Source organism: Micromonas pusilla (genome assembly GCF_000151265.4).
Source record: "Micromonas pusilla CCMP1545 genomic scaffold MICPUCscaffold_4, whole genome shotgun sequence".
NCBI classification, from domain to species: Eukaryota; Viridiplantae; Chlorophyta; class Mamiellophyceae; order Mamiellales; family Mamiellaceae; genus Micromonas; species Micromonas pusilla.
In genome coordinates, this window is record NW_003315885.1 from 1,369,840 (window position 1) to 1,394,323 (window position 24,484).

At 67.8% G+C, this 24,484-nt stretch overlaps 14 protein-coding genes across 14 annotated transcripts; 6 read left to right on the forward strand and 8 right to left on the reverse strand.

Annotated features, from left to right (window-relative positions):
• Positions 1-183: 183 nt before the first annotated feature.
• Positions 184-1,485, reverse strand: MICPUCDRAFT_3914 (glycosyltransferase family 4 protein; the record flags this gene model as incomplete). The annotated part of the gene is made up of 2 exons (XM_003058217.1): positions 184-666; positions 727-1,485. Coding segments are annotated over 2 exons (1,242 nt in total), but the record flags the coding sequence as incomplete, so codon positions are not given.
• A 375-nt stretch (positions 1,486-1,860) lies between these two features.
• Positions 1,861-7,405, forward strand: MICPUCDRAFT_57576 (dead-box like helicase with PHD domain; the record flags this gene model as incomplete). Its single annotated transcript, XM_003057848.1, has 1 exon — positions 1,861-7,405. The coding sequence occupies one exon, from the start codon at positions 1,861-1,863 to the stop codon at positions 7,330-7,332; it is 5,472 nt and encodes a 1,823-aa protein (XP_003057894.1). The 3' UTR covers positions 7,333-7,405.
• Positions 7,406-7,734: 329 nt separating this feature from the next.
• MICPUCDRAFT_57577 (uncharacterized protein) lies at positions 7,735-9,092 on the reverse strand (the record flags this gene model as incomplete). The annotated part of the gene is made up of 2 exons (XM_003058218.1): positions 7,735-8,621; positions 8,936-9,092. The coding sequence occupies 2 exons, from the start codon at positions 9,090-9,092 to the stop codon at positions 7,735-7,737; spliced, it is 1,044 nt and encodes a 347-aa protein (XP_003058264.1).
• Positions 9,093-9,410: 318 nt separating this feature from the next.
• MICPUCDRAFT_57578 (uncharacterized protein) lies at positions 9,411-11,360 on the reverse strand (the record flags this gene model as incomplete). The annotated part of the gene is made up of 1 exon (XM_003058219.1): positions 9,411-11,360. One exon carries the CDS (start codon positions 11,358-11,360, stop codon positions 9,447-9,449), a length of 1,914 nt encoding a protein of 637 aa, XP_003058265.1. The 3' UTR covers positions 9,411-9,446.
• Positions 11,361-11,442: 82 nt separating this feature from the next.
• On the reverse strand, positions 11,443-12,415 carry MICPUCDRAFT_47152 (uncharacterized protein; the record flags this gene model as incomplete). The annotated part of the gene is made up of 2 exons (XM_003058220.1): positions 11,443-11,787; positions 11,887-12,415. 2 exons carry the CDS (start codon positions 12,413-12,415, stop codon positions 11,567-11,569), a joined length of 750 nt encoding a protein of 249 aa, XP_003058266.1. The 3' UTR covers positions 11,443-11,566.
• Positions 12,416-13,519: 1,104 nt separating this feature from the next.
• Positions 13,520-15,199, forward strand: MICPUCDRAFT_2294 (uncharacterized protein; the record flags this gene model as incomplete). Its single annotated transcript, XM_003057849.1, has 2 exons — positions 13,520-14,245; positions 14,378-15,199. Coding segments are annotated over 2 exons (1,548 nt in total), but the record flags the coding sequence as incomplete, so codon positions are not given.
• Positions 15,200-15,383: 184 nt separating this feature from the next.
• MICPUCDRAFT_57581 (uncharacterized protein) lies at positions 15,384-16,616 on the reverse strand (the record flags this gene model as incomplete). The annotated part of the gene is made up of 1 exon (XM_003058221.1): positions 15,384-16,616. One exon carries the CDS (start codon positions 16,614-16,616, stop codon positions 15,384-15,386), a length of 1,233 nt encoding a protein of 410 aa, XP_003058267.1.
• Positions 16,617-17,078: 462 nt separating this feature from the next.
• MICPUCDRAFT_57582 (uncharacterized protein) lies at positions 17,079-18,604 on the forward strand. The gene is made up of 2 exons (XM_003057850.1): positions 17,079-17,118; positions 17,295-18,604. The coding sequence occupies exons 1-2, from the start codon at positions 17,090-17,092 to the stop codon at positions 18,457-18,459; spliced, it is 1,194 nt and encodes a 397-aa protein (XP_003057896.1). The 5' UTR covers positions 17,079-17,089; the 3' UTR covers positions 18,460-18,604.
• Positions 18,605-18,744: 140 nt separating this feature from the next.
• On the reverse strand, positions 18,745-19,366 carry MICPUCDRAFT_44231 (H+-or Na+-translocating f-type, v-type and A-type ATPase superfamily; the record flags this gene model as incomplete). The annotated part of the gene is made up of 2 exons (XM_003058222.1): positions 18,745-19,160; positions 19,345-19,366. The coding sequence occupies 2 exons, from the start codon at positions 19,364-19,366 to the stop codon at positions 18,745-18,747; spliced, it is 438 nt and encodes a 145-aa protein (XP_003058268.1).
• A 435-nt stretch (positions 19,367-19,801) lies between these two features.
• On the forward strand, positions 19,802-20,068 carry MICPUCDRAFT_57584 (uncharacterized protein; the record flags this gene model as incomplete). The annotated part of the gene is made up of 1 exon (XM_003057851.1): positions 19,802-20,068. The coding sequence occupies one exon, from the start codon at positions 19,802-19,804 to the stop codon at positions 20,066-20,068; it is 267 nt and encodes an 88-aa protein (XP_003057897.1).
• Positions 20,069-20,623: 555 nt separating this feature from the next.
• Positions 20,624-21,526, reverse strand: MICPUCDRAFT_39507 (uncharacterized protein; the record flags this gene model as incomplete). Its single annotated transcript, XM_003058223.1, has 1 exon — positions 20,624-21,526. The coding sequence occupies one exon, from the start codon at positions 21,524-21,526 to the stop codon at positions 20,624-20,626; it is 903 nt and encodes a 300-aa protein (XP_003058269.1).
• Positions 21,527-21,657: 131 nt separating this feature from the next.
• PPT (palmitoyl-protein thioesterase) lies at positions 21,658-22,966 on the forward strand (the record flags this gene model as incomplete). Its single annotated transcript, XM_003057852.1, has 2 exons — positions 21,658-21,784; positions 21,897-22,966. The coding sequence occupies 2 exons, from the start codon at positions 21,658-21,660 to the stop codon at positions 22,964-22,966; spliced, it is 1,197 nt and encodes a 398-aa protein (XP_003057898.1).
• A 53-nt stretch (positions 22,967-23,019) lies between these two features.
• On the reverse strand, positions 23,020-23,760 carry MICPUCDRAFT_57587 (uncharacterized protein; the record flags this gene model as incomplete). Its single annotated transcript, XM_003058224.1, has 1 exon — positions 23,020-23,760. The coding sequence occupies one exon, from the start codon at positions 23,758-23,760 to the stop codon at positions 23,020-23,022; it is 741 nt and encodes a 246-aa protein (XP_003058270.1).
• Positions 23,761-23,929: 169 nt separating this feature from the next.
• MICPUCDRAFT_57588 (uncharacterized protein) lies at positions 23,930-24,469 on the forward strand (the record flags this gene model as incomplete). The annotated part of the gene is made up of 1 exon (XM_003057853.1): positions 23,930-24,469. One exon carries the CDS (start codon positions 23,930-23,932, stop codon positions 24,467-24,469), a length of 540 nt encoding a protein of 179 aa, XP_003057899.1.
• Between the last annotated feature and the right edge of the window lie 15 nt (positions 24,470-24,484).

A 24,484-nucleotide genomic window follows, 5' to 3' on the forward strand; every position in this document is an offset into this window, starting at 1 on the left:
GCGTCGTACTGTACGTCGCGTGTTGTGTTTGTTGTCGCTGGTGCTAATAAGGTTAAGTTTATTATATCGCTGTGCTATCGCGGGTCGGTCTAGGGTCCGTGAGAGACGAAACCCGCGCCGCGACCCGTGATGTCATAATTCGTCCTCGTCGCCCGCTCTCGTCCTCCGTCGCGCCTTCGCCGCGACCCTCCGCAGCTCCTCCGTCACGAGCTCGGCGACGACTCTCGGCGAGAACCGCTCCACCATCGTCCGCCGCGCGTTCTCGCCCTTCGCCTTCGCCTCCCGCGGGTTCGACGCGACCGCGCGCATCGCGGCTCTCAGCGCCGTCGCCGACGGCTGCGCCCATTTGTGCGTCCGAAACGCGCTCTCCTCCGGCAGCGCGACGAGCGCGTCCTCGATCCGCACCGGGTACGAGTTCGCCTCGGTCATGAACTCCGTCGGCCCGCTCCAGTTCGTCGCGATCACGGGCAACGCCATCGCCATCGCCTCGACGTGCGGCCGCCCCCAGCCTTCTCCGCGCGAGGGAAGCACGAACGCGTCCGCGGCGGCGTACAACGACGGCATCTCTTCGTCGGATGCTCGAGGGAGAATGAACACTCGCGGCGCGCGCGATCGAATCGCCGCGTCGACGCCTTCGCCGTCGGGCGTGCCCCAAAGACGCTTCCCCTCCGACTTCGGCGTCGCGTGGAACGCGTCTTTCGCGGCGGCCACGACGCGCTCGCGCACCAAGTCGCGCCCGTCCTCGTGGAACAGCTCGCAGCGAAGGAACAACGCGACGGCGTCCGACGCGGAAAACTCGCGAAAGTACGCATCGAGCAAAACCTCCGGGGCTTTCCGCGCCTCCCACTTGAACACGGACAGGAACTTCGTGACGCCGCTCGCCGCGTCGTCGTCCAGGCGCGGGCCCACGGCGAGGACGCCGTTCCCCGTCGCGTCGTACGGCGCGCGGTCTCCTCCTCCCGTCGCGGTCGAGAACGCCGCGGGGTCGAACGCGTCGACGTCCACGGCTTCCGGGACGACGCGGATCTTCTCCTTCCTCACCCCGGCCGCCTCGAACACGCGCGCGCTCCACGACGTCGGGACCCACACCTCGCGCATCCTGTTACACCGCCGCACGTGCTCGTCCTCGAGGCGGTCGGTCTCGAACATCGTCCGTCCGATCACCGCGAGCGCGCCGGCGCGGCCGTATCCCTCGGGCGGGCACCGCGTCGTGTGATACCGCGGCGGGTCCCACGCCCCGGGCTCGGAGTGGCACACGACGACGAAATCGCGCGCGGGGAGCGGCGGGCGCGGGCGCATCGCGGCGTCGAGCGCTTCGCGGTAGTGGTCTGGGAGGCCGAGGTAGTGCTCGGTCGAGATCGCGTCGCCGTGATGGCTCACGCGCACCGCGCTCGGTTTTTCGTCCGCGGGGAGGACGTTCACGAGGCCGTGCAGGAGCGCGATCGCTTCCGTGGAGTACCCGCCGCCGGACAGGACGGGGGCGAAGTACCATAGAGGCGGCGGGGGGGGCGCGGGGGCGCCCGCGCAGAGGGCGGCCCACGCGACGAGGAACAGGAGGACGCGCATGCCGAACTGATTGATTGATGTTGTTTTGTGGGCACCCTCTCTTCCAAGAACAGAAAAAACCGCCAGCTCGCCGATTCATTATTTTGAAACTCGCGGAGAGCGACGACGGGTCACAACGCCCGCGCACGCGTCGACGGACGTCCCGGGCGCCCGAGGTGGTCGCACACGACGTAGAGACGATATCGCGCGCGTGAAAGATGGTCGAAACGCGCGGCGCACGCGGAGGACGCTGACGTCGGTCGAGAGGATCTCGTCGAATCTGATCGAATCCCCGAGAGCGCGAGGGTTGCCACGATGCCGTTCGAGATCGCGGACGACTGGGACGACGACGCGCTCATGGGCGTGGACGTGGACGCGATAGCCGCGGCTCGGACGTCCGCGCCGCCCGCGGGTCCTTCAGATCGCGACCCCGCGCCCGGGCACCGGCCGGCTCCGCGTCAGCCCCCGCCCGCGACGCATCACCATCGACCGCAGCAGCAGCCGAACCGCGCGACGGCGGCGGCGCCTCCGCGGCAGCGTCACCCGCCGCCGCAGCAGCACTTCGACGGCGGCGGCGGGCCGCCTCACCCCGCGAACGAAGGGTTCAGCGGGCACACGGGGTACAAGGGCGGGTTCAGCGGGCACGGCGGCGGCGCGCAGCAGGGCGGGAGGCAAGGATGGCAGCGGCAGCGAGGCGGCGGCGGCGGCGGCGCGCGGTGGAACGCGAGCGACGCGAACCACCGCACCGGGCACGACGCGGTCGACCGCGCGCTCGCGTCGAACGCGCCGCGCTTCACCGCGAACAACCAACCTCCGGTGAACCAGAGGACGGTGACCACGATGTTCGCCGCGAAGGGCGGGCCGAAGCAGACGTTGTTCCGCCCCGGCGTGGAGGAGAAGCAGCGGACGTTGGACTCGATGTTCGGCGGGAGCGGCGGCAGGGGGGGCGGGGGAGGAGGAGGAGGAGGAGGCGATGGAGATGGCGATGGCGGCAGCGCGGACGTGCTCCCGCACCAGCGTCCGATCGAGATCGACGGCGACGGCGACGCGTGGTGGAGCGCGCCGCCGCCCGTCGCGGCTGCGGCGGCGGCGGCGCCGCGACGTCAAGCCCCGGCCGCGGTGCACCACCACACGCACCCGTCGAAGTGGCAGCCCTCGCAGCACGTCGCGTCGACGCCGGAGGGGCAGTACGCCGGGCGGCTCACGCCGTCCGCGATGGGCACGCCGAACTCGCAAGGGTTGATTCGTTGCTCGGACGCGAACGGGATGCTTCTCGATCCTCACGCCGCGCAGTCGTACGTCTACCCCGGGCAGCTCGTCAGACGAGACTACCAGTACAACATCACTCGAGACGCGCTGACGACGAACTCGCTCGTGTGCTTGCCGACCGGTCTCGGGAAGACGCTCATCGCGGCGGTGGTGATGTACAACTTTTACCGGTGGTTCCCGAAAGGCAAAGTCGTCTTCTTAGCCCCGACGCGGCCGCTCGTGGACCAACAGAAAGCAGCGTGTCGCGACATATGCGGCATCCCTGAGAACGACATCTGCGTCTTGATGGGAAGCACGAAGAAGGACGAGAGCGGCACGCGAAGGGCGTTCTGGGACCAAAAGCGCGTGTTCTTTTGCACGCCGCAGACGATGGAAAACGACATCGCCTCGAGCGTGTTACCCGCGAAGGACGTCGTCTGCCTCGTCATCGACGAAGCGCACCGGGCGAAAGGGAAGCACGCGTACTGCGGCGTCGTTCGAATGTTGTGGGACAGGAACGTGTCGTTCCGGCTGCTCGCGCTCACGGCGACGCCCGGGCACGACATCGCGGACGTGCAACAGGTCGTGAGGAACCTGAACATAGGGAGGATCGACTTTCGGTCGGATAAAGACGTGGACGTGAAGCGTCACACGCACAACCGTTCGATCCAGCTCGAGTCCGTGAAAGCGACGCGCGCGATCTCGGAGGTCCAAGACATGTTACGAGACGTCCTGCGACCGATGCTGAAGACGCTGACGTCCATGGGGGCGCTGCCGACCGAGGGCGTGAAGATGGCGAGGTTCGTGGAGGGGACGTCGAAGGACATTCCTCAGCCGTTCACGATCCAGCTCGCGCAGCGCGACCTCCAGAACGGGAACACCGCGGTCCCGCCGGCGAAGAAAAACTACGCCTTCTCGCTGTGCCTCCAGTCGTACTTCATCGCGCGCCTGAACGCGCTCCTGAGCGGGTACAGCGCGCAACAGGCGGTGGATTACGTCGAGGACCAAAACACCAAGGGGTACATCGGCGCGCTGTTCGGCGCGTCCCCGGTGATGCGCGAGGTTCTGGACATGCTGCGGTCGATGGCTGGACACGGCGCGCACCACTCGCCGAAGCTCGCGCGCTTGACGCAGATCATTCGAAGGCACTTCGCGACGAATAATCCGGCGACGCGCGCGATCGTGTTCACGAGCTATCGCGACTCGGTGCGGGACATCGTGAGAGCGTTGCGAGAGGTGACGGTCACGACCGGCGGCGGGAATAACTTGGGCCCCGGGGATCCCCTCGTGGACCCGGAGAAAGGGCAGAAAACCGTGACCGGGATGTTCAGCGCCGCGTCCGGCAGCGGCGGCGGCAGCGGCGATACCGCGGGGGTACCGCCCGAGGTGCCCGACGGCGCGGAGTGTCGCATAAAAGTCGCGGAGTTCATCGGCCAGGGCGACAGCAGCAAGGGCGGCGGCGGCGGCGGCGCGAAAGGCGCGGGCGCGGCGCGAGGCACGAAAGGGCAGTCGCAGAAAGAACAGAAGGCCGTCCTCGACGCGTTCAGGCACGGGTCGCTGAACACGATCGTCGCGACGAGCATCGGCGAGGAAGGGTTGGACATCCCCGCCGTGGACCTCATCGTGTTCTTCGACGTCGTGGACACGATCCGGACGATCCAACGCATGGGGCGGACAGGCCGGGCGCGGGACGGTAAGGTCGTCGTCCTCGCGCTCGAGGGGAGAGAGGCGGAGAAGTTCAGCAAAGAACAGGGGAAGTACGAGCACCTCCTGCGATCGTTGTCCGACCCGGGACGGTGCTTCCAACTGTGCAACGACTGCCCGCGGATGCTGCCGGCCGGGCTGGACCCGCGGTGCGAACTAAAAGAGCTCGGTCCGACCCCGGAGGCGCTGAAAGCGAAGCGCGAGATGGAAGCGAGAGGGAGCTCCGGGAAGAAGCGCAAAGGCGCGCGCGGGGGCGCGGGCCGAGGCAACGCGAGCGCGTTCTCGATCCGCCCGTGGGACGCGCCGCTGACGACGGTGGAGCACTCGCTCTTGCAGGCGTACGACTGCGCCCCCCGCGCGATGGGGCGGATAGACATGCAGAACGCGGCGCCGCTTCAGCGGCGCCCGACGCCCGTGTTCTCGGTCCCACACGGGCGGATGTGCGTCGCGCTGATGCGCGCGATGTCCGCCGCGCAAGGGCTCCCGCCGCCGCTGGACGTTCGCGGGGAGTCGATAGAAGGCGGCGCGATCGCGCGCGAAGAGAAAGCGAAAGCGGACGCGGAGGCGGCGAGGGATAGGGCGCACGCGGAAGCGAACGCGGACGCGCCGACGACGGCGTTTTACGCCCCGCCCGTGGAGTGGGACGATGACGAGTGGGGCGACGGCGGGTTCGTGCCCGCAGCGTTCGACGACGACGTCGGCGGCGGCGGGATCGACGACGACGACGAGCCGCTTCGAGCGAACTGGGACTCGCAGCGGTCGCACGGGTACGAAGCCCCCATCCTGGACGCGAGCGCGGTGAAAGACGACGGACCTCGCGCGTCGGTGAGTCAAGCCCCCACGGAGTTGGACGAGCGCGCGGCGTGCGAATACGACGACGACGACGTCACGCGATCGATCGACGCGAGCGGTAGTCACGGCGGATTCAACGGAGTGGGCGGCGGCGGCGCGCACACCGGGGCGACGCAGCGGTTGGATTTCACGGCCACGCTCGTCGACCCGTCGCCGCGGCGCGTCGTCGCGAACGAGGCCGAGCCGTGCGAAAACCCCGAGTGCGCGGTGATAGGCTGCGATGACCCAAAGCACGGCGCATCGAGGAACGATCGAACGCCGCTCGCGCAACTGACGCCGCCGTCGCAGCGACCGGGTTCGAACGCGATGAACACTCAGGGCGCGAGCGTTCACGGCGACCCGCTGTGCGGCGAGGAGAACGACGACGTGTTCGCGACCGCGCCCGCGCCCGTGGCACGACCGTCGCCGTCCGCGGCTGAATCCGCGCGCCAGCGCCTTCGCGAGCGCCTGTCGCAGCAGTCGCAGCAGCAGCGCGCGCACTCGCAATCGCAATCGCAATCGCAATTGCGACGACAAAACACGACGCAGCCGGAAGCGCAAGCGGACGTTCCCGACGACGACGACGAGACCATCGCGGACATCGCGTTCCACATCAAGCAAAAGAAGCTCGCAGCGGCGGCGAAGAAACGCGCGACCGCGTCCGCAGAGAAGGCCGCGAAGGCGTCCGCGTCGAAGTCGAAGTCGAAGTCGGTTTCCGCGTCTCAGATGCCGCCGCCGCCGCCGCGCGCGACGGTTCGCGAGGCTTCGACCCCCGGGTTCGACGTCGCGCCAACCGTCGACGACGCGGTCACCCCCGGCGCTGCGGACGGGTGGTGGGGTACCGGCGACGCGCAGGACGACGCGGTAGGCGGGTGGGGCGGTACGCAGAGCGGCGGCGGCGGCGGCGGCGGTTGGGGTGTGTCGCAGAACACGCAAACCAGCGGCGGAGGGTGGGGCGCGCCCGCGACGCAGGACGACGCCGGCGTCGGCTGGGGCGCGTCACAGGGCACGCAAGATAGCGCCGGCGGGGGTTGGGGCGGGGTGAGCGACGCCGGCGGCGACGCCGGTTGGGGCGGCGGCTCGCCGTCGCAAAACGACGACGACGCGGAAGGCGGCTGGGGCGATCCCCCGGACGAAAACGACGCGCGCGGAGGCGCGCCAGGGACTGACCCGCCGCCGGCGCCGCCCGCGTCGACGCCGGTTCAACCGACGCCGGACTCGGACGACCTCATGGTCCTGAAACGTCGCAAGCGCGTCGCCGCGCCCGCGCCGTCGCCCGCGGTGGAACCCGTCCGACGTCGACCGCCGCCGCCGCCGCCGCCGTCGTTCGCGCCCGCCGGCGACGACGACGACGACGACGGCTGGCGCCGCGGCGGCGCGACGAAACGCGCGGACGTCCTCGCGGCGAAGCGAACGAAGCGCGCGAACGCGGCGAAGCAAGCCGCGGTGCATAGGTTCATGGACGACGTCGCGTCAGGGGACGACGACGACGACGACGACGACGACGGGTGGAACACCGAGGACGAGGCGTTCGTCGCCGCGACGCAAGGCGACGCGTTGGACGCGTCCGGGGACGAGCCCGCGCTGATGCACCAACAACTCGCGCTTCTCGCGGACGCGCACACGCCGCTCGACGTCGCCGGCGTCGTCGGTCGTCGGTTTGGCCCGAGGGTGCGTCGCGACGTCGCGGACACGCCTCCTGGGACGACGCCCGGGACGGGGCGCTCCGGCGGCGGCGGCGGCGACGCGGCGAGTCAATACGGCGGGAGCTGGATCGACGACGACGAGGAAGCGACCGTGCTCGAGACGCAGTTTGGGGACGACGACGACGCGTCGGGCGAGTTGTTAGGGTCGGACGGAAACATGGAGCGGTGCGCGCGCTGCGAGCGCGGAGGCGTTCTCGTGTGCTGCGACGCGTGTCCGGGGGCGTACCACTTGGCGTGCGTCGGCTTGGCGGAGACGCCTCCGGGGGCGTGGCTATGCCCGGCGTGCGAGCGACGGTGACGGGCGGGACGACGAGAAAGGAATGCTTAGTAGATAGTTATATGCCGTCGACGTGCACGACGTGTGATGAATTCCTTAATGTGGTTACCAGGTAAACGCAGTGCTAGCTAGCTAGGTCTACGCTGGAACGCTCAATCGTTGTCTATCAAACAGTATGTGTCATCGAGGGGAATGTTCAGTAGGGTGGGTGGCTCCGGCGAAAGACTCGTGGATCTTTCCTTTTTCTCCTCGCCTCCCTCATCCTCTGCGCGTCTGACGTCCCTCCGTCGTCGTCCCCCCTCCCGCCGTTTCAGGGGTCGCGAACGACGTGCTCGCGACCACCGGTCGTCTCGGGGAGGGGGCGCGGACCTCGGTTCGTCGAGCGCGCGCAAGAATAAAAAATCATCTATCGGTCCATCACACTCACATCGCGAGCCCGAGCTCGCCGTGAATGAACTCCTGCAGATTGCGGTTCGACGTCGACGGCGACACGATCGCGGTGTCGACCCAATCCTCCTCGACCTTGTTCGTCGGCGCGGACGCGGTTCCGTTGCAGTACGCGATGCCGGCGGTATCGTAGTTGTAATAAAACTGCTGCATCGGCACCGTCTGCATCGCCGGATACATCACCGGCGCGCCGTTCATCGGCGGCGGCTGCCCGTAGTGCACGTACACGGGCGGGCCCGGCTGCATCTGCATCGGCATCATCTGCATCGGTTGCATCGGTTGCATCGGTTGCGTCATCGGCGTCGTCGGCGCGGCGATCGTCGCGGCGACCGCGGGAGGTCGCCCTCGACCGCGTTTCGCTCGTTTCGACGTCCCGGATCCGTCCTCGCCGCCGCTGTCGTCCGGCGACGACGAGCGCGTCCGCTGCTCGCGCTGCGGGCTATAATTCTGCGGCGGCGTGTTCGGCGGCGTCTCCGTGTCGCTCCCCATCGCGTACTCGTCGTCGTTCGGGCACGGCACGAACAGCGGCTGCGTGGCCCCGCCTTTGGCGCGGTGATCGTGCGGGCCCCCCGGGGTCTTCTCCAGCAGCGACCGCAGCTCCTCCACGGAGCTCCCGAGCGCGTGGAGGACGTCGACGTCCACGGTGTACCCTTGCGTCTTTCCGTTCACGAACATGCGCTTGAGTAAACTGCGCGGAGGCGCTCGCGGGACGCGGTGCGGCGACGCGAGGCGAAGGATGGCGTGAATGAAATCCAGCACCGCGTCTTCGTTCTTGAGCTTCGCGTACCACTTCGAGCCTCGGGCGATGGACCCGCCGAAGACGTGCTGGAGCTTGAAGTCGTTCCTGGGCCACTCCGAGGTGTCTGCGATGGATGAATAGACGCGCGCGAGGGGCGACGGAGAGGTGAGCGCGTCGTCGACGCGATCGCGCGACGGTCGCGCGGCGGGTTAGGGAAACAAGATGAAGCGCGGAAAAAGCTGCCGCGCGCGCGATGGATGGCGGACGGGATGGCGCCGGGACGCACACTCGTGCAGGCCCAGGCCCCTCAGATGCCCGAGGCCGGAGTCGCGAAGCAGGCAGGTGAAGTACCGCAGCACGTCCCTGCGGAGACGCGGAGACGGACGAGGGGCGATCGTCAGCGCGCGTCGTCGGCGGGTCGTCGCGCGCGGGTCCAACGCAGAAAAGCGGAGACGACGAATGAGAAAAGATTCGGCGACGCGGACGCGCGCCTTCTGTAGTAGATTGGGCGCGCGGAGGACTTCTTCGGCTGCGGCGGACCCGGGTCGTCGCCGGACGAGGATCGCGCGCGTTTTTTCCCCACGGGGGACGGCATGTTCGAGGTCAAGGCGGCCGTCGGAGCGGCCGCGCGCGGAGCAGAATCACCCGCGGGGAGGCGGACGCGCACGTTGTTGCTTTTCCGCGGCTCGCGTGCTTCGGATGCTGAATCAGATTCAGAGATCATGCGCGTTGCGCGGACGACGTCTGCTCGTAAAATTTGGCGCGAAATTTATCAGTGTATGCGCGGACGAAATTTTTTTGGAAGGCATCGGATACGGCTCGTATGGGCTTTTAGTCACCTATTTTTAGGTTTTTACGTCCGTTCTAGTAGTTCAACCTTATTAGTTCGGGATAGCGTACGGTCTTAATTTTCGGTCGGGCCTTCACGATCGCTTCCACGCTCACACGCCTACCTACTCACCAGCGCCTCGAAGTCGACCTTCTTCCCGTCCTTCCCGCCTCCGCCGACGTCGCCCGCGCCGCCGCCTTTCCCTCCGTTCTCCTTCGGTCCGTACAGGTCCGTCCGCCCCGCGATCTTCATGAAGTGCTTCGCGTTCGCGACCAGATCCGGCGAGTGCCCCATCAGCGACCCGCCGATGAGAAGCAAGACGTCCTCGCCGTAGACCTCGTTCATCGCCGCGACGCGCTCCATCGTCATCCCGCCGCCGGGGGACGGGAAAATGTCCGGCATGCCCCCCATGGGCCGCCGCGCGCCGCGCGCGATGCCCTCGCACTCCTTCACGCTGAACCCGAACCGTCCTCCGAAGGACGGGAAGATGGTGGCGTCCGCGCCCGCGACGCGAGGGAGCGCGCCGAGCAAAACCTCGTGCGAGAACCCGCCGACGCGGTCGTACGACCCGCCGCCGAGCATCGCGCCGAGCATCGCGGGGTGGCAGATGATCGGCAGGCCGAACGACTCGTCGTCCGCGAGCTCTCGCATCGTGTCCAGCCCGGTGATGCCCGGGATCATGAGCACCGCGCCCGCGCCCGCGGCTTTCGCGGCGAACGCCCGCTTCGCAACCAGATGCGCGGGGGCGTTGACGCACGGCGCGTAGATGCACCGCCGACCGGTCTCCTCGTTCGCGCGTCGCACCGCGGCCGCGCACGCGACGACACGCTCGTCGTACGGCGAGTACGGCTGGTCCGCGAGGCCGTGGTCGTCTTTGACGACGTCGATCCCGCCCTTGGCGAACTTATACGCCATCTCGGCGAGCGCCGCCGTGGAGCTCCCCATCGGCTTCAACGCGGTCATGATAATCGGCCCTCTCGGGACGCCCAGGAGCTTCCGCAGTCCGCGGACGCCAAACTTCGGGCCCGGGTACGCCGCGAGCACCGACGGCGGCGCGATCAAATCCGCGACCATCACGCCCTCCTTCATGGACGTGTTCCCGAAGACGACGTTGATCAGCTGCGAGATCTCGTTCCCCGCGGTGTCCGTGTGGTAGCTGATCTCGCACCGGTACGACCCTCTCAGGCCCGCCCTTGGGGTGAGCTTCTCCAGACGACCGACGACGTTCTCGCGGATCCACGTCCCCTCCGGGACGAGGCTCGCCGGGAGCTCCACGGTCTGCTCGAGGCAGATGGCGAGGACCTTCTCGCGGCACTCCGTCTCGTCCGCCGCGACGACGTCGTAGACGACGACGAAGCGGTCGTCCCCGTACGGATGCGACCCTTTATTACCACTCGTCGTCGTGAACCCGGGGAAGGAGGAGGAGGACGCGCCGCTCGGGGACGCGCGCGCGGATGCCGCGCGGAGCTTCGCGAGCTGCGCCGGGGACGCCGCGAACATGTCGTCGAAGCGGCCGGGGTCCGCGGCTGACGCGTCGTCGATCGACGCGCGATGCTTCTTCCCGGACGCGCGCGCGTCGCCGCCGTGGGGGTGGTCGTCGCGCGCGCGCGACGCCGCGCGCATCTTCGCGAGCGTCGCCGGGGACGCGGCGAACATGTCTGCGAAGTCCGCCGCGGGCGCGGGCTCCGCGCGAGTCGCGTCGTCGCGGGGCGATAACGAGATCGTCGACGGCGCCGGGTGCGGCGACAGGAGTTGCCTGGATAGATGCCTCACCGAGCTCGACGTCGGCGTGGAGGACTCCCCGTCGTGCCTTTCGCGCATCGTGACGAGGTTCGCGGGCGACGCGGACATCATCTCCGCGAACGCGGCGCCGAGGGCCGCGGCCGCGGAGGGATCGATCGTCGATCGCTTCACGGGCGACTCGAAGACGCGCTTCTCCTCGCGCGCGGCGGCGTCGAACCGCGCGCGCAGCTTCGCGAGGCTCGCGGGGGAGCCGTCGAGCATGTCCGCGAAGGACAGCGCCGCGGGGGGCATCGTGCCGGGGGGGACGGGGTGGATCGCGCGCCGTGCGGCGGCGGGTCGAACGACTGGCGCGCGAGGCGCGATCTGATGAGAGGTCGGCGCGAAATTTGTGATAAAAGAATATTTCGGGGGCGAGGCGTTGTTTATTGTTCTGTCCCACCTGAGCCAGCCTCTCCCCTCATCCTCCGTCCTCTTCCGCCCTCACCAGGGTTTAGACCCTAATCCTCTTCCTCTAGCGGAAGCTCGAACGGACTTCGATACGGGTACAACGTCTCTAGGAGCTCGCGCACCTCGGTCAACATGCGCGCCCTCTCGTCCGGCGGCAGCGCGACGTCTAAATCATCGTTCAGGCACATGAACTTTGGCGGCACCGCGCGGATTTTCTCCAAGTCGTTCATGATCGCGCTCTTCGCGTCTCGTATCATGTAAAAACGCACGTCTGCATTTGTAGGGAAGCGGCGTGAGTGCTCGACCGATTCGTGGAGACAAAGTGGGCGAATGTGTGGACGAGGATGCGTGTCGTGATTCAGGCGCGCACCGTCGGAGTCCGCGTCGAGGATTTCGTACTCGTATTTTTTCTCCTTCGCGACGATCTCGTCGATTTTCGCCGCGACCGTTTCGTCCCTCAACAACGACTCGACGCGCACCGGAAGTGGTTCATCTCGTCCGCGACCGCCCTGATCAGAATCGAGCCCAAAAGACATGTTTAACGACGACGAAAATATATGAGTCATGACCGCGTCGAGATACCTCAGCTCCCGTTTCGAGAGCTCGCCGTCGCCGTCGGCGTCGAACGCGCTCGCGAACTCGAACGAAGTCCGCCCTCTCTTCGCGTTCATGAGATAGTACAGATACACGCTCTGGTACTGCAGGTCCATCGGGTGACGGAAGTAGTGCGAGGACGTCCGCTCGTGCTCCTCGCGCCACTTGTTTACCACCTCCTGCATTATCTCCACGTCGACGAGGTGCGGCGCGTGCGCCGGGACTTTCCTCTCCAGAGGCGCTTCGCCGAACGCGTCGTCCAACAGATAATTCGCGTACGCGAGCGTCTGCCCGAACACGTCCATTTCAAAAGACGACGCCGGTCGCGGTTCCCCCCACTTCCCTGCTCTGATCTCGTTCTTACATCCGTCGTCGCACGGCGGCGCGTCCCAGGACAAATACACCTTCGTTCCCTTTGCCTCGGTGTAAAAGTCGTCGTAGCTCACGTCCGCGCCTAAGAAGAAATCGTCGTTCATGTACAGAAACGTCTTCGATATCCCCGGTATCGAGTGCAAGTGCATCTCGATCGCGTGCGAGGAGAACGTCGGGAGGTGCTCCGCGTTTGGGAAAATTTCTGCGTGCGTGACAACCCGCACCTTGGGGTGCGTCAGGTTCAACCAGCTCGGGATCTGGCCATTCGTCACGACGATCACGTTCCGGATCCACGGCGCGTGCATCCACACCGAGCGGAGCGAGTAACGCAGCTCATCGTGGTCGTCGAACCGGTTCTTCGTCAGATTGCTCGCCGTGAGGTTCGCAGCGACGTCCCTCCTCTTCGCTCCCAGCTCGTTCTCGTCGCTCGATTTCGCGCCACTCTCTCCGTTGCCGTGCCCGTCTCCGCGTTTCTCTGCGTCAACTAGCTCCCACTCCGCCTTGCGTCGCGCGAGAGCGTCACGGAACGCGGGGTCGGATCCGTTCACCCACGTGTACACGACGTCGACCGCGCGCGCGGGGGCGAGCGACGACCGCGCCTCGAAGACCGCGCACGGTAGGCACGGGGATTCGCGCGCGACTTCTTCGCGGTCGTGAAGGTCTTCTTCGGAGGCGTGATAGCTCAACGCGTTGAAGGTGATGAGGAACGACACGACGAAAATACCGATAACGCGAAGATACCTCCGCGCGCGCATCATCGCCTAAGGTCATAAGGTACGCATCGTTGCCCTCGCGCGCCTCCGGGAGTGCGCGGGCGCGCGCGACGGAAGTACTTTCGAAAGTACGATCTCGTACCATTCTGAAACTGAGATGGGGAATCAGACAGAATGCAGGCGCCGCCGCCGGCAGTCGAGAGGCGCGCCCCCACCGCACGCGCGATGGCGTCCACGAAGAAGCAGAAGACGTCCCACGACGGCGACGGCGACGACGCTGGCGCCATCATCGCCGCGGACGTCTACGCGAACGTCGCCGCCGCCGCGGAAGAGTACAAGCGCGCGACGCCCTACGCCCACGGCGTCGTCTCCCCGCTGTGCGACGATTCGATGCTGCGCCGAGTGCGCGCGGAGATGAGGGATAACCTCAGCGCGACGTTCAAGGAGACGGACCTGTTCAAGGTGCTCCAGACCGTGGACTTGGTCACGATAGACGACCCGGAAAAGGGCGGCGATCCGGCGATCGCGGCGAAGATCCCCGCGCTCCTCCGCCTCCGAGACGCCATCTACTCGCAAGAGTTCCGCGACATGGTCCAGACGATGACCGGCTGCGCGCCGCTCACGGACCGCATCGACTGCAGCGCGAACGTGTACCCTCGCAGCGGCCACCTCCTGTGCCACGACGACGTCATCGGCACGCGATGCATCTCCTACATCGTCTACCTCACCGACCCGGACGACGCGTGGACGGAAAAGGACGGCGGCGCGCTCGAGCTGTACCCGGTCGAGACGCCAGGGACGCCCGCGGTGGACCCGACCGCGCGCTTGATCCCGAGGTGGAACAGCATGGCGTTCTTCACGGTGCAGCCCGGGCGGAGCTTCCACGCCGTGCAGGAGGTGTTCGCGGAGGATAAGCCGCGGCTGAGCATCTCCGGGTGGTACCACGCGGCGACCGCGCCGGAGGGGAGCGAGAACGCGACGCTGACGCAGCTGCAGACGCGAGCGAGCGAGGACGACGACGTCGCGGGGTTCGTGCCGTTTCAGAGCGCCGTGGACGCGGTCCTCGCCGCGGCGGCGGCCGCGAAGGAGGACGCGAAGGACGACGGCGACGGCGGCGGCGACGGCGGCGGCGGAGAAGAAAAAATAGAAGAAGAAGAAGAAGAAGAAGAAGAAGAAGAGGAGGAGCCGCTCGGGCCGGACGAGGACGACCTCGCGTACCTGTCCCGATGGGTGAACCCGGAGTACCTCGTCCCCGAGAACGTCGCGAGGATACGCGCGAAGATGGAGGAAGACAGCAGCGTGCAGATGCGGGAGTTTTTAAAGCCCGAACTCGCGAACGCGATTCGAGCGGCGACGCGCGCGGAGGACGCGCGCGACGCGCTCGGGCGCGGCGCGATCCCGGCGCGGACCGCGGGCGTCGGGAAAGGATGGCGCGCGATCGGGCCGACGCACAAGCAGCGGTTCTTGCGGTTCGACGACGACGACGACGACGCCGGCGCCCCCGACGAGGCTGGCGCCGGGGCGCTTCTGAGGAAACTGAGAGCGGACGTGTTCGCGTCGGAGGCGTTTGCGCGTCTGCTCACCGCGCTCACGGGCTGGCGCCCGACCGCGCACAAGGGCGACGTGCGACGCTTCCGCCCCGGCCTAGACTACACCGTCGCGCACCACGGGATCCTCACCGTGGACCCTCGGCTGGACGCGACGCTGTGCGTGGTGGACGACGAAGGCGAGGACGACGCACAGGCGTGGGACTTTGGCGAGTGCGGCGGGTTCGAGTGTTACATCGCCGCGGACGAGAGCGGCGTCGCGTCCGCGGCGGCGACCGCGGAGGTGTACAAAGCCGCCGAGGAGGACGACGAGGACGAGCTCTTGAGCGTCAGCGCGACGTTTAACACGCTGTCTCTGGTCGCGAGAGACGAGGGGCTGATGCGGTTCGTGAAGTACGTCTCGCACCTCGCGCCGTCGAGTCGGTGGGACCTCGCGATGCAGTACACCGTCGTTGCCGTGGACGACAGCGACAGCGAGGACGACGAAGACGCGAGCGAGGAGGAGGAGGAGGAGGAGGAGGAGGAGGCGGTAGAGGAGGAAGAAGACGAGGGCGGGCGCATAGAGTGTTGAGATCGCGTCAAGACGCTCGACTGACGATTAGAAAACCCTGAACCTACTCGTAATACGTAATAAAACCTACTTAGAGCGCCGACAACACGGACTGACACTTCGACGCGAGCACGTTCACCGCTTCCTTGAAGATCAGCTCCGGCGGCATCTGCCCCGTGCTCTCCACCGTGAATATGAAGTGATCCTTCTTCTTCAGCAACTGAACCTTCTCCTCCCACCCGGGCTCGCCGCTCAGCGCCCGCACGCGTTCGACGCAAAACTCGCACCCGCGTTCGTTCTTCGCCACCACCCTCCTGTCGCTCCCGACGCGCTCGTAGCACGCGTGGGCGTCGTCGAAGTCCGCGCATTCGCGCATGAACACGTCCGCGTCCTCGCCCGTCAGCGGTCCGCTCGGGAACGTCACCTGCGGGACCATGCGGTACCACGTCGTCCCCACGGGGGACCACTTGGCGTGTTCTTTCCCGTCGCCCTTCGTGCAGTGCGCCTCGAGCTCGATCTCTTGGCCGGCGACCATCTTCACGAGGAGGATGTCGTCGTGCACCGTGGATATGACGTTTGGGTCCTTTCCGTTTCGGTTGAAGTACTCCTTCTCCCCCAGTTCTTTGCTCTCTTTGTTCCGTTTCTTCAGGTACTCGCCCTGGTCGCACGAGAATTGCGTGAACTTCGTCTCCTCGTCCGGCGGCAGCTCGCTCCCGTTCGGCAGCCACACCAACGAGTCCGTGTACACCTTGTCGTTGATGAGCGCGCCCTTCGTGCCGTCCGTGGTCTTCTCCCGCGTGCACTTGACGCACATCTTAAACACGATCGTGTTCTTCTCCGTGGGGGTGTCGCCTTCGCCCCTCAAGTCGAACAGCCGCGGGTCCGCGCGGATCGGAATCAGCCCGAGCCTGTGCGCGAAAACCTCGTCTTGAATCACGGACGTGTTGTTCACCATGAACACCTTCTCTATCGCCATCGTGGGCACTTCCGCTATCAAGATTCTCCTGAACGCGTTCGCGATCGCGGGCGAGAGTCCTTGCATCTCGAACTCCACCTTCTCGTCGTCGAGGTGCGTCACCTCGAGCTTGAACTCGTCGCGGAATTTCTCCGCCGTGAACGCGGAGTCGATCCCTAACGCCGCGTACGCGCCACTGTACGCGTGCTCGTTCACGTGCTTGTTCTCGTCGCTCGCGCACGTCACGAACGCCTTCTGTTTCTGGATCGTCGCCGCGATCTCGTCTAAGGGGTCCTTCTTCGCGGACGCGGCGGATCCTTTCGGGGGCCCCGCGGGCGGCTTTTTGGCGGCCGCTCGCTTCGGCGGCATGCTTCGCGAATCGATCGGACGGATCGGGCGACGCCGGCGCGTTCCGCTCGGGGGGCGCTTCCCACGTCCGTCGGGCGCGCGCGATGGAAGGTCTTCGCGCGGGGTGGGGGATCGCGCCGAGCGCGCGCGGGGGCGTGCGACCGACCTCGCGTCACCGCGAACGCGCCGCGAGCGTGGACAGGTTCTGATGTCGTCGCGCCGCGCCGCGCCGCGCCCGCCACGGCGCGGCGGGCGGAATTTTTTCGGCTCGGCGAGTACGTTCTGTACAACGTACGAAAGTACGTGCGAGGACGTACTCGTCAGACTGACTCACATACGAGACAAAAACCCCGGGAAAAAAGGTCACAAGATCGCGACCTTTGACGAGGATGGACGAAAGCGAGGACGTTTGACCTACAACGCCGCGCGCGCTCCTCGAGCGACGCGCGCACGCGGCCGGCGGGTCCTTCTCCGCAACCTCCGCGAACGATAAAATGGCCTCCGTCGAGGACGCGGGCGCGAGGTGCGTCGCCGTCGCGACGCGAACCCCCCGTCTCCCTTTTCGAAAAGAGCGCGCGTCGCCTTTCCTTTCGCTCGCGCGATATTATCGCCGAGACGACCGCGCGGATCTCGCGGCGCGCCGCCTCGTCTTCGCCCGTCCCCGCCCTTCGCCGACGCGCTCCCCACCTCCACCCGCAGCCCTTCGACTCGCGAGCGCGACGACGCGAACGCGAGCCGCCTCGCGAAGCGCCAGCGCGTCGTCGTCGCCGCGGACCGCGCGCCCGAGTCCTCGAAAGACGAGGCTTATCGCCAACGTCCGTCTTCGTCTACGACGCGGACGCTCGCGCGCGTCTGGCGCGTCCCCCCGGGGTCGCCGCCGCCGCTCCTGTCGAAGGAGCCCAGGGCGTCGGAGAGCGCGAGCGACGGCGCGGAGGGCGCCGGCGCCGGCGGCGGCGACGCCGGCGGCGGCGGCGGCGCGGCCGCCGGCGACGACGCCGACGCCCCCGCGGACGAGATGGACGGCGACGAGGCGTTCGCGCGTAAGCTCCAGGAGGAGGAAAACGCGCGGTGGCGCGCCGAGCGCGAACGCGCCGCGGAACGCGCCGCGGAGTGGCGCCGCTCGCAGGAAGCGCTCGAGGCGACGCTCGCGGAGGTGGACGACGAGTTCGGCGACTCCGACGACGACGGCGACGACGACGACGACGCGAACGGGTTCGACCTCGAGAACGCGCTCGCAGACGCCGCGGCGGGCGCCGGCGGCGGCGCCGGCGGCGGCTCCGCGGACCCTGAACGCGCCGCGAGGGACGCGCGACGACGGACGACCGCCGCGGCGAGACGCGCGCGAGTGATGCAACTCCACCAGATCATGGGCGCGCTGCATCAGCGCGTGTACGCGCTGCAAGGTGTCGCGGGAGCGCGGCCGGAGATCGCCGCGCTCGCGATGAGCGACAGGGACTTCGACGAGGACGACTACGAGAGGCTGCTCGCGCTGGACGACGACGTGAAACGACGCGGGGTGTCCGCCGCCGCGCTCGCGCGCATCCCGGTGTTTCAGTGGAAGGAGAATGGGGAGGAGGAAGCGACCGCGGTCGAGGGCGCGACGGCGCCGGGACCAGGTCCGGGACCGGGACCCTCGGAGGACGCGCCGGCGCCGGCGCCGCCGCCGGCGAAGAAGGCGGTTCGCGTCTGCGAGACGGACGCGAGGTGCGCCGTGTGCCTCGAGACGTACGTCGCCGGGGATGCGCTCCGCAGGCTGCCGTGCCTGCACGCGTACCACAAGGACTGCGTCGACCAGTGGTTCGCGCGCAGCGTGGAGTGCCCGGTGTGCAAGCACGACGTGAACCAAGACGACGTCGCGGCGTGAGCGACGACAGACGCCGAAAACCAAACGCGAGGGACGCGTTCATTCTTTCTCTTTCTCTTCGCTGAAGATGTTGTACGAGTACGATGTACCGAGTAGCCTACGTCTCCGACGCCGTCGGAATTTTATACGAGACGAGTGTACCATCAAAGATCGCGTCGCTTCGTACGCGCGCCTCGACCAGACGAAGTTTGTCGAAGTCGAATTCGTTCGTCGGAAATCGTTGGAAAACGCGCGTCGCGTCGCTACTCTATATCTCCCTATCCCCCCCCCCCAAATCCCATCACGTCACGGAGACGACACCGCGGACCCCGCGCTAGATAAGATGATCCCCACGATCAACCCGTACAGCGCCAACGCCTCCGCGAAGATCAAGATCAGGATCATCCCCGTGAACAGCTTCGGCTGCTGCGCGTTCGCTCTCACCCCCGCGTCGCCGACGATGCCGATGGCCATCCCCGCGGCGAGCCCGGAGAGCCCGCACGAGAGCCCGCTTCCGAGGTGCGCGTACCCTTGGAACAGCGTGTACGTCCCGCCCGGGCTTGTGTTCGTGCTTATGATCACCGCGATGATGAGGCCGTAGATCCCCAACACGCCGGCCATGACGACCGGGACGATGCTCTTCATGACGAGCTCGGGGCGAAAGACGCCCATGGCCGCGATGCCGACGCCGCTCTTCGCGGTGCCGTACGCCGCGCCCATGCCTGCGACGCGACGGGGAGGGGTTCGCGTGGGCAGATAGAGGCGCGATGATGAAGCGTTCGAAGGAGCGTTCGATCGTTGAGCGAACGAACGACGTTGTTATCCAGATGCTGTGTAGATTTCTCGGAGAGATGCATCGCGGATCTGAAGGTCGACGCGCGGCGGGGAACGCTCGAGAGGACGCACACGAAAACAAGAGCGCGGCCATCGCGCCCATGAACCCGAAGAACGGCGCGACCGGGTCGCCCCCGCCGGACGCCGCGTCCGCGCGGGTCACCGAGCACGACAGGACGAGGACGAGGACGAAGAAAACGCTCCTCGTCGCGCTCGCCGTTGCGCCGACGCGAGACATCGCGCGCGCGCGGGCGAAACCCCGGAAACGCGTCGCGAGTCTCGAGGGCTTCCTCCAGGAAGCGCGCGCGCGGTTCAGACGCCGCGCGCGGCGCGAAGTGTCCCCGCGTCGAGTCGCGCGCGCGGGCCAACGACAGCCACGCATTCGTCCAGAGATTTTTTTTTGAGTTTCCGACAGCGACACGCGGCATGTGTTTTTCAACGTTCCGCCGCGCGAAGCGACGCCACTCATCGCTCGCCGCACCGCACGCCACTCATCGCTCGCCGCACCGCACGCACGCTCGACAACACCATGTCCGACCCCGCGCCCGCTCCCCTCGCCAAGAAGCTCTCGAAGGCGGAGACCAAGAAGGCCGCGAAGGCCGCGAGTAAAAAGGCCCCCGAGGCGGCCCCGGCGCCTCCGCCGACGCCGCCGAAGCCGACGAAGCCGGCCGCCTCGGGCGGCGGGATCGACGGTAAGGTCCTCGGCGCGATCGCGGCGATCGCGGCGCTCGCGTTCGTCGTCCTCGGCAAGAAGGAGCCCGAGCCCGTGCCGGTCAAGGGCAAGGGACGCCGCTAGGCGAAGAAGAACTCGGCGGGGACGTGTTTCTGCACGTCCCCAGATCATCCGCGCCGCGCGCTCGCGCGCGAGCGTCTGGTAGACCCCGCGTTGACTACATGGCTTCTAGCGTTTTATTCGATGATTACTGAACGTTTTCCACCGTCTTCGCGCGCCCGATCAACCCGCGCGCGCCCCGGTCCCGCGTCCGCGATCGCTCAGAGCCAGGGGGATCAAAGATCGGCGCCCGCGCGAAAAGCTGACAGATTTAACAGAAAACAACGACCAATCGAGTTCGCGCGAACACGCGTACGGTGAAATTTATATATTTATGTATGAAGTCTAGTCTCAAAAAGAGCCCAAAATCGCGACGATCACGCGCATCCAAAAAAGCGCGCCCAGAAAATAAAAGCGCGCGAGCCGTGGACCGGTTTTTTCGCACGTGTGTCACCGCCGGCTCAACCGCTCGCGCGAGGACGGGACGGGAAAAGCGCCCGGGCCGCAGCCGACGAACGCCGCGCGCGTCGTGGTCTCCCGCTCTTCCAGGCCCACGCCGAGGCGGACGGTCGTCGTCGTCTATCTATCGTCACCCCGCGCCCCCCCCGCGCGCCTGCTCCCCCCCCGCGAGTGCGCCTTCGCTCTGCTTCCCCGCCCCCGCGGCGTCCGCCGCTCTCTGTTCGCCGCCGCTCGCCCGTCGTCGTCGTCGTCGTCGTCGTCGTCGTCGTCGTCGCCGTCCCCGAGCGCGCGCTCGCGCTCCCTCGCCGCCGCCTCCGCCGCCGCCGCCGCTTTCCTCACGCGCTCGTCGTGCGCGCGCATGATCTCCTCCGCGTCGCCGTGCGCGCCGAGCATGTACGCCTTGAGCGCGGCGAACACGGGCTCGAACGCGAGCTCCACCGCGCCGCCGCCGCCGCCGCCGCGGTCGCCGTCGCCGTCGCGGTCGCCGCGGTCGCCGCGGTCGTCGTCGCCGTCCTCGTCGAACATCGCCGCGGTCTCGAACACCGCGCGCGTGACCTCGGGCGGCACGTCCGCGCACGTCAGCGTCGCCATCGCGTGCCAGTCCTCGCGCTTCATGCGCGTCCCCAGCCTCGCCGCGCCGGACGCGACGCGTTTGAACGCGTTGACGAACGCGCACTTGTTTCGCGCGGACGCCTCGACGAAGTCCCACTCGCGCCCGTGGACGTGCCTCCCGACCGCGACGGCGTGGAAGTACTCCGCCGCGAGCTCGATGTGCGCGCCGGGACTCGGCTCGTCGTGTATCGACGCGGAGGACGACCGGGGCTTGAGGGCGCCCGCGTCGTTGGCGGCCGCGGAGCATCGCGCGACGTGCTTCAGCGCTTCCACGACGAAGAGATCGAGATCGTGCTCTCGCGCGTACGCCGCCGCGGACATCGCCATGCGTCGCTCGTCCGCGGCGCGGCGCGAGCCGAGCGCGGCGAACCCGCGCGTCGCGTCCGCGGAGGCGGGCGCGGACGCCGTCATGCCCGCGCGGCGGCGCGGTTCGAACTGACGACGACGCGTCGAATTGAAACTCATCGACTCGTCGCGGTGCCGTCTTCAGTGCAGTTCCACATCGTTCTCGGACGACGCGACGAGCCGCGCTCATTTCTCCAATGCGCGTCGTGCTCCTCGCGCTCGCCGCGCTCGCGCTCGCGAGCGGCGTCGACGCCGCGACGCCGACGCCGACGCCGCGCGCGCGCTCGAGCTCGTCGCCCACGCCGGTCGTCCTGTGGCACGGAAGTGCGTCCCGACGCCGCCCCTCTCTCGCCTCTCCCCGTCGGATCTCGCGCTCGCCGTTCTCGTCGCCGACGCGCCCCCGTCCCCCCCACCGTCGTCTCGTCGTCGTCCGCAGTGGGAGACAACTGCTGCATGGGCATCCGCGGCATCGGCGAGCTCATCGCGAGAGAGATCCCGGGCACGCACGTCCACAGCGTCATGCTCGGCTCGAACCCCGCGGAGGACGCGTATCGCGGGTTCGTCGGCGACGTCAACGCGCAGGTGGAGAGCCAGTGCGAGACGCTCGCGCTTGACGCGCGCCTCGCCGGCGGGTTCCACGCGATCGGGTTCTCGCAGGGCGGGCAATTCCTCCGCGCGCTCGCGCAGAGGTGCGGCGATCGTCTGAACGTTCGGTCGCTGATAACGTTGGGCGGGCAGCACCAGGGCGTCGCCGCGCCGCCGCGATGCGGCGGGGACGCGACCGCGGCGGCGGCGGCGGCGGAGGAGGAGGAGGAGGAAGACGACGGCGAGGAGGAGGAAGACGACGGCGCGTCGTCAGCCTCCGTAGGGGCGCTGTGCAGAGCGATGACGGACGCGATCGCGCGCGGGGCGTACGCCCGATTCACGCGCGACCGGATCGTCCAGGCGCAGTACTTCAAGGACGCGAACGACCTCGCGTCGTACAGGAAGCACAACCCGTTCCTGCCCGACGTCAACAACGAGCTCGTCGATGACGGCGGGGAGGAGACGAGAAACGAAACGTACCGACGCAATCTGTTGAGACTCGAGAAGCTCGTCTTGTTCAAGTGGACGGACGACACCGTCGTCGTCCCGCGAGAGTCGTCGTGGTTCGGGACGTACGCGGAGAACGACCGCGGCGGCGCGATCGTCCCGCTGCGCGAGCAGAGGATGTACGCGGAGGACTGGCTCGGGTTGAGAGCGCTCGACGAGGCCGGGCGACTGAAGCTGTTGGAGATACCGGGCGATCACATGACGTTCACGCGGGAGTGGTTCGTGACGAACGTGATCGACGCGCACTTGCGCGAGGGCGGGGGCTTTAAAGGGGCGGCGGGGAGGTGGTGGTTGGGAGGTGGCCCCTGGCGCGGTGGGGTACGGGCGTTCGCGCGGTGGCTTCGCGGCGCGACGACGCGACGACGCGACGACGACGACGACGACGACGACGACGACGCGTACGGAATCGAATAACCTTAATGAATGATGAGAAAGAGGGACAGCCGACTCGTGGTGGACGTCGTCCGTCACTCCGCCGGAACGATCCCGCCGCACCCGTTCGTCATCGTGTTCGCACCCCCCAGCCCGCACCCCGCGACGTCCTTGAACAGCGCGTCCGGCCCGGTGTCGGACAACCGCAGCACGGTGATCTCGTACGTCACGACGCTCCCCCCCGGGATGAGCGCGAACGGCGATCGCGTCGCGGCGTCTCCGAACCCCGCGGCGGGGGCCACGCGCACGGTCTTCACGCCGCCCACGCGCATCCCCTCCACCGCGCGCTTCAACCCCGCGCACTGCCCCGGGACCGGGTCGATACCGTTCACCCGCACGATCACCGGCCTCGGCTCCGCGGGCTGCACGGACTGCTGCGCGCCGTTGGTGAAGAACTTCTCGCCGCCGTACGTCGTGTCCACGAGCGTGTCGTCGCCGACCGTCGCGACGTAGTTGACGAGGACCAAGTCTCCGGTCTTCGCGGTCTTCGCGCCGAAGCCGGCGGTCTCGGAGACGACCTCGAGGTCGTCGTCGTTCGCGCGCGCCGGGGACGGCGCGATCGAGGTCGCGAACAGCGCGGCGGTCGCGGAGACGCCGAGGACGCGGCGCGGGACGATCGGATGGACGTCGATCGCCGGGATCGCCGACGACGACGCGTCGGTCGCGTCGGGGACGGACGCGCGGACGGGGACGACGCCGCGGCGCGCGGCGACGGAGACGCGCGGTCTCGCGGGGACGAGGAACGCGGCGGAGACGGCGGAGGGGACGCACGCCATGGCGACGGCGGGCGTGGCGCGCCTCGGAGTGGACGACGTTCCGAGACGGCACGTGGCGTGTTTTCCCTCAGCTGCGAGCTGCAGTGCATCTCCGCCAACAGAACTGATTCATCAGTTCTTCCGTGCGCCCTCGTCCGTCGCGCGCGGAGGAGGGGCGTCGTCGCGCGTCATGGCGAAGCGCGCGGGCGGCGTCAGCCTGTGGCGCCGCGTGACAAACTACGTCAAGCACGACCTGCGCGAGATCGTCTGGCCGAGGCCGATGGACGACCCGCCCGGGACGACGAGCGTGTTCGAGGGGCTGACCGCGAGGGATCACGCGCGCGTTTGGTCGAACGCGTGGCGCGAGTACAAGCGCGGGTGGCGGTGGTACTTCGGCGAGCCGGAGAGCGACCGCGAGGAGAGAATCGCGAGGGAGAAAGCGGAGGGGACGCACGTCGAGGACGAGTACGAGGCGCTGGACCGGGAGGAGTTCGAGGCGCTCAAGGAGGAGGCGGGGAGGATGGCAGCGGCGGGGAAAGCGATGGGCCATGACGGGTGGAAGCATCAGCTGCAGATGTTCTACAGGACGCGGGGGAAGGTGTACACGCGATCGATAGCGGAGTTCGTGAAGGGGTACAGAGAGGGCATGGCGGAGTCGACGCTGAGGTCCCGGATGGCGCAGCAGGGAGAGGAGGAGGAACCGCCGCCGCCGCCGCCGCCTCGGAAGTGACGAGGAAGGATCGTT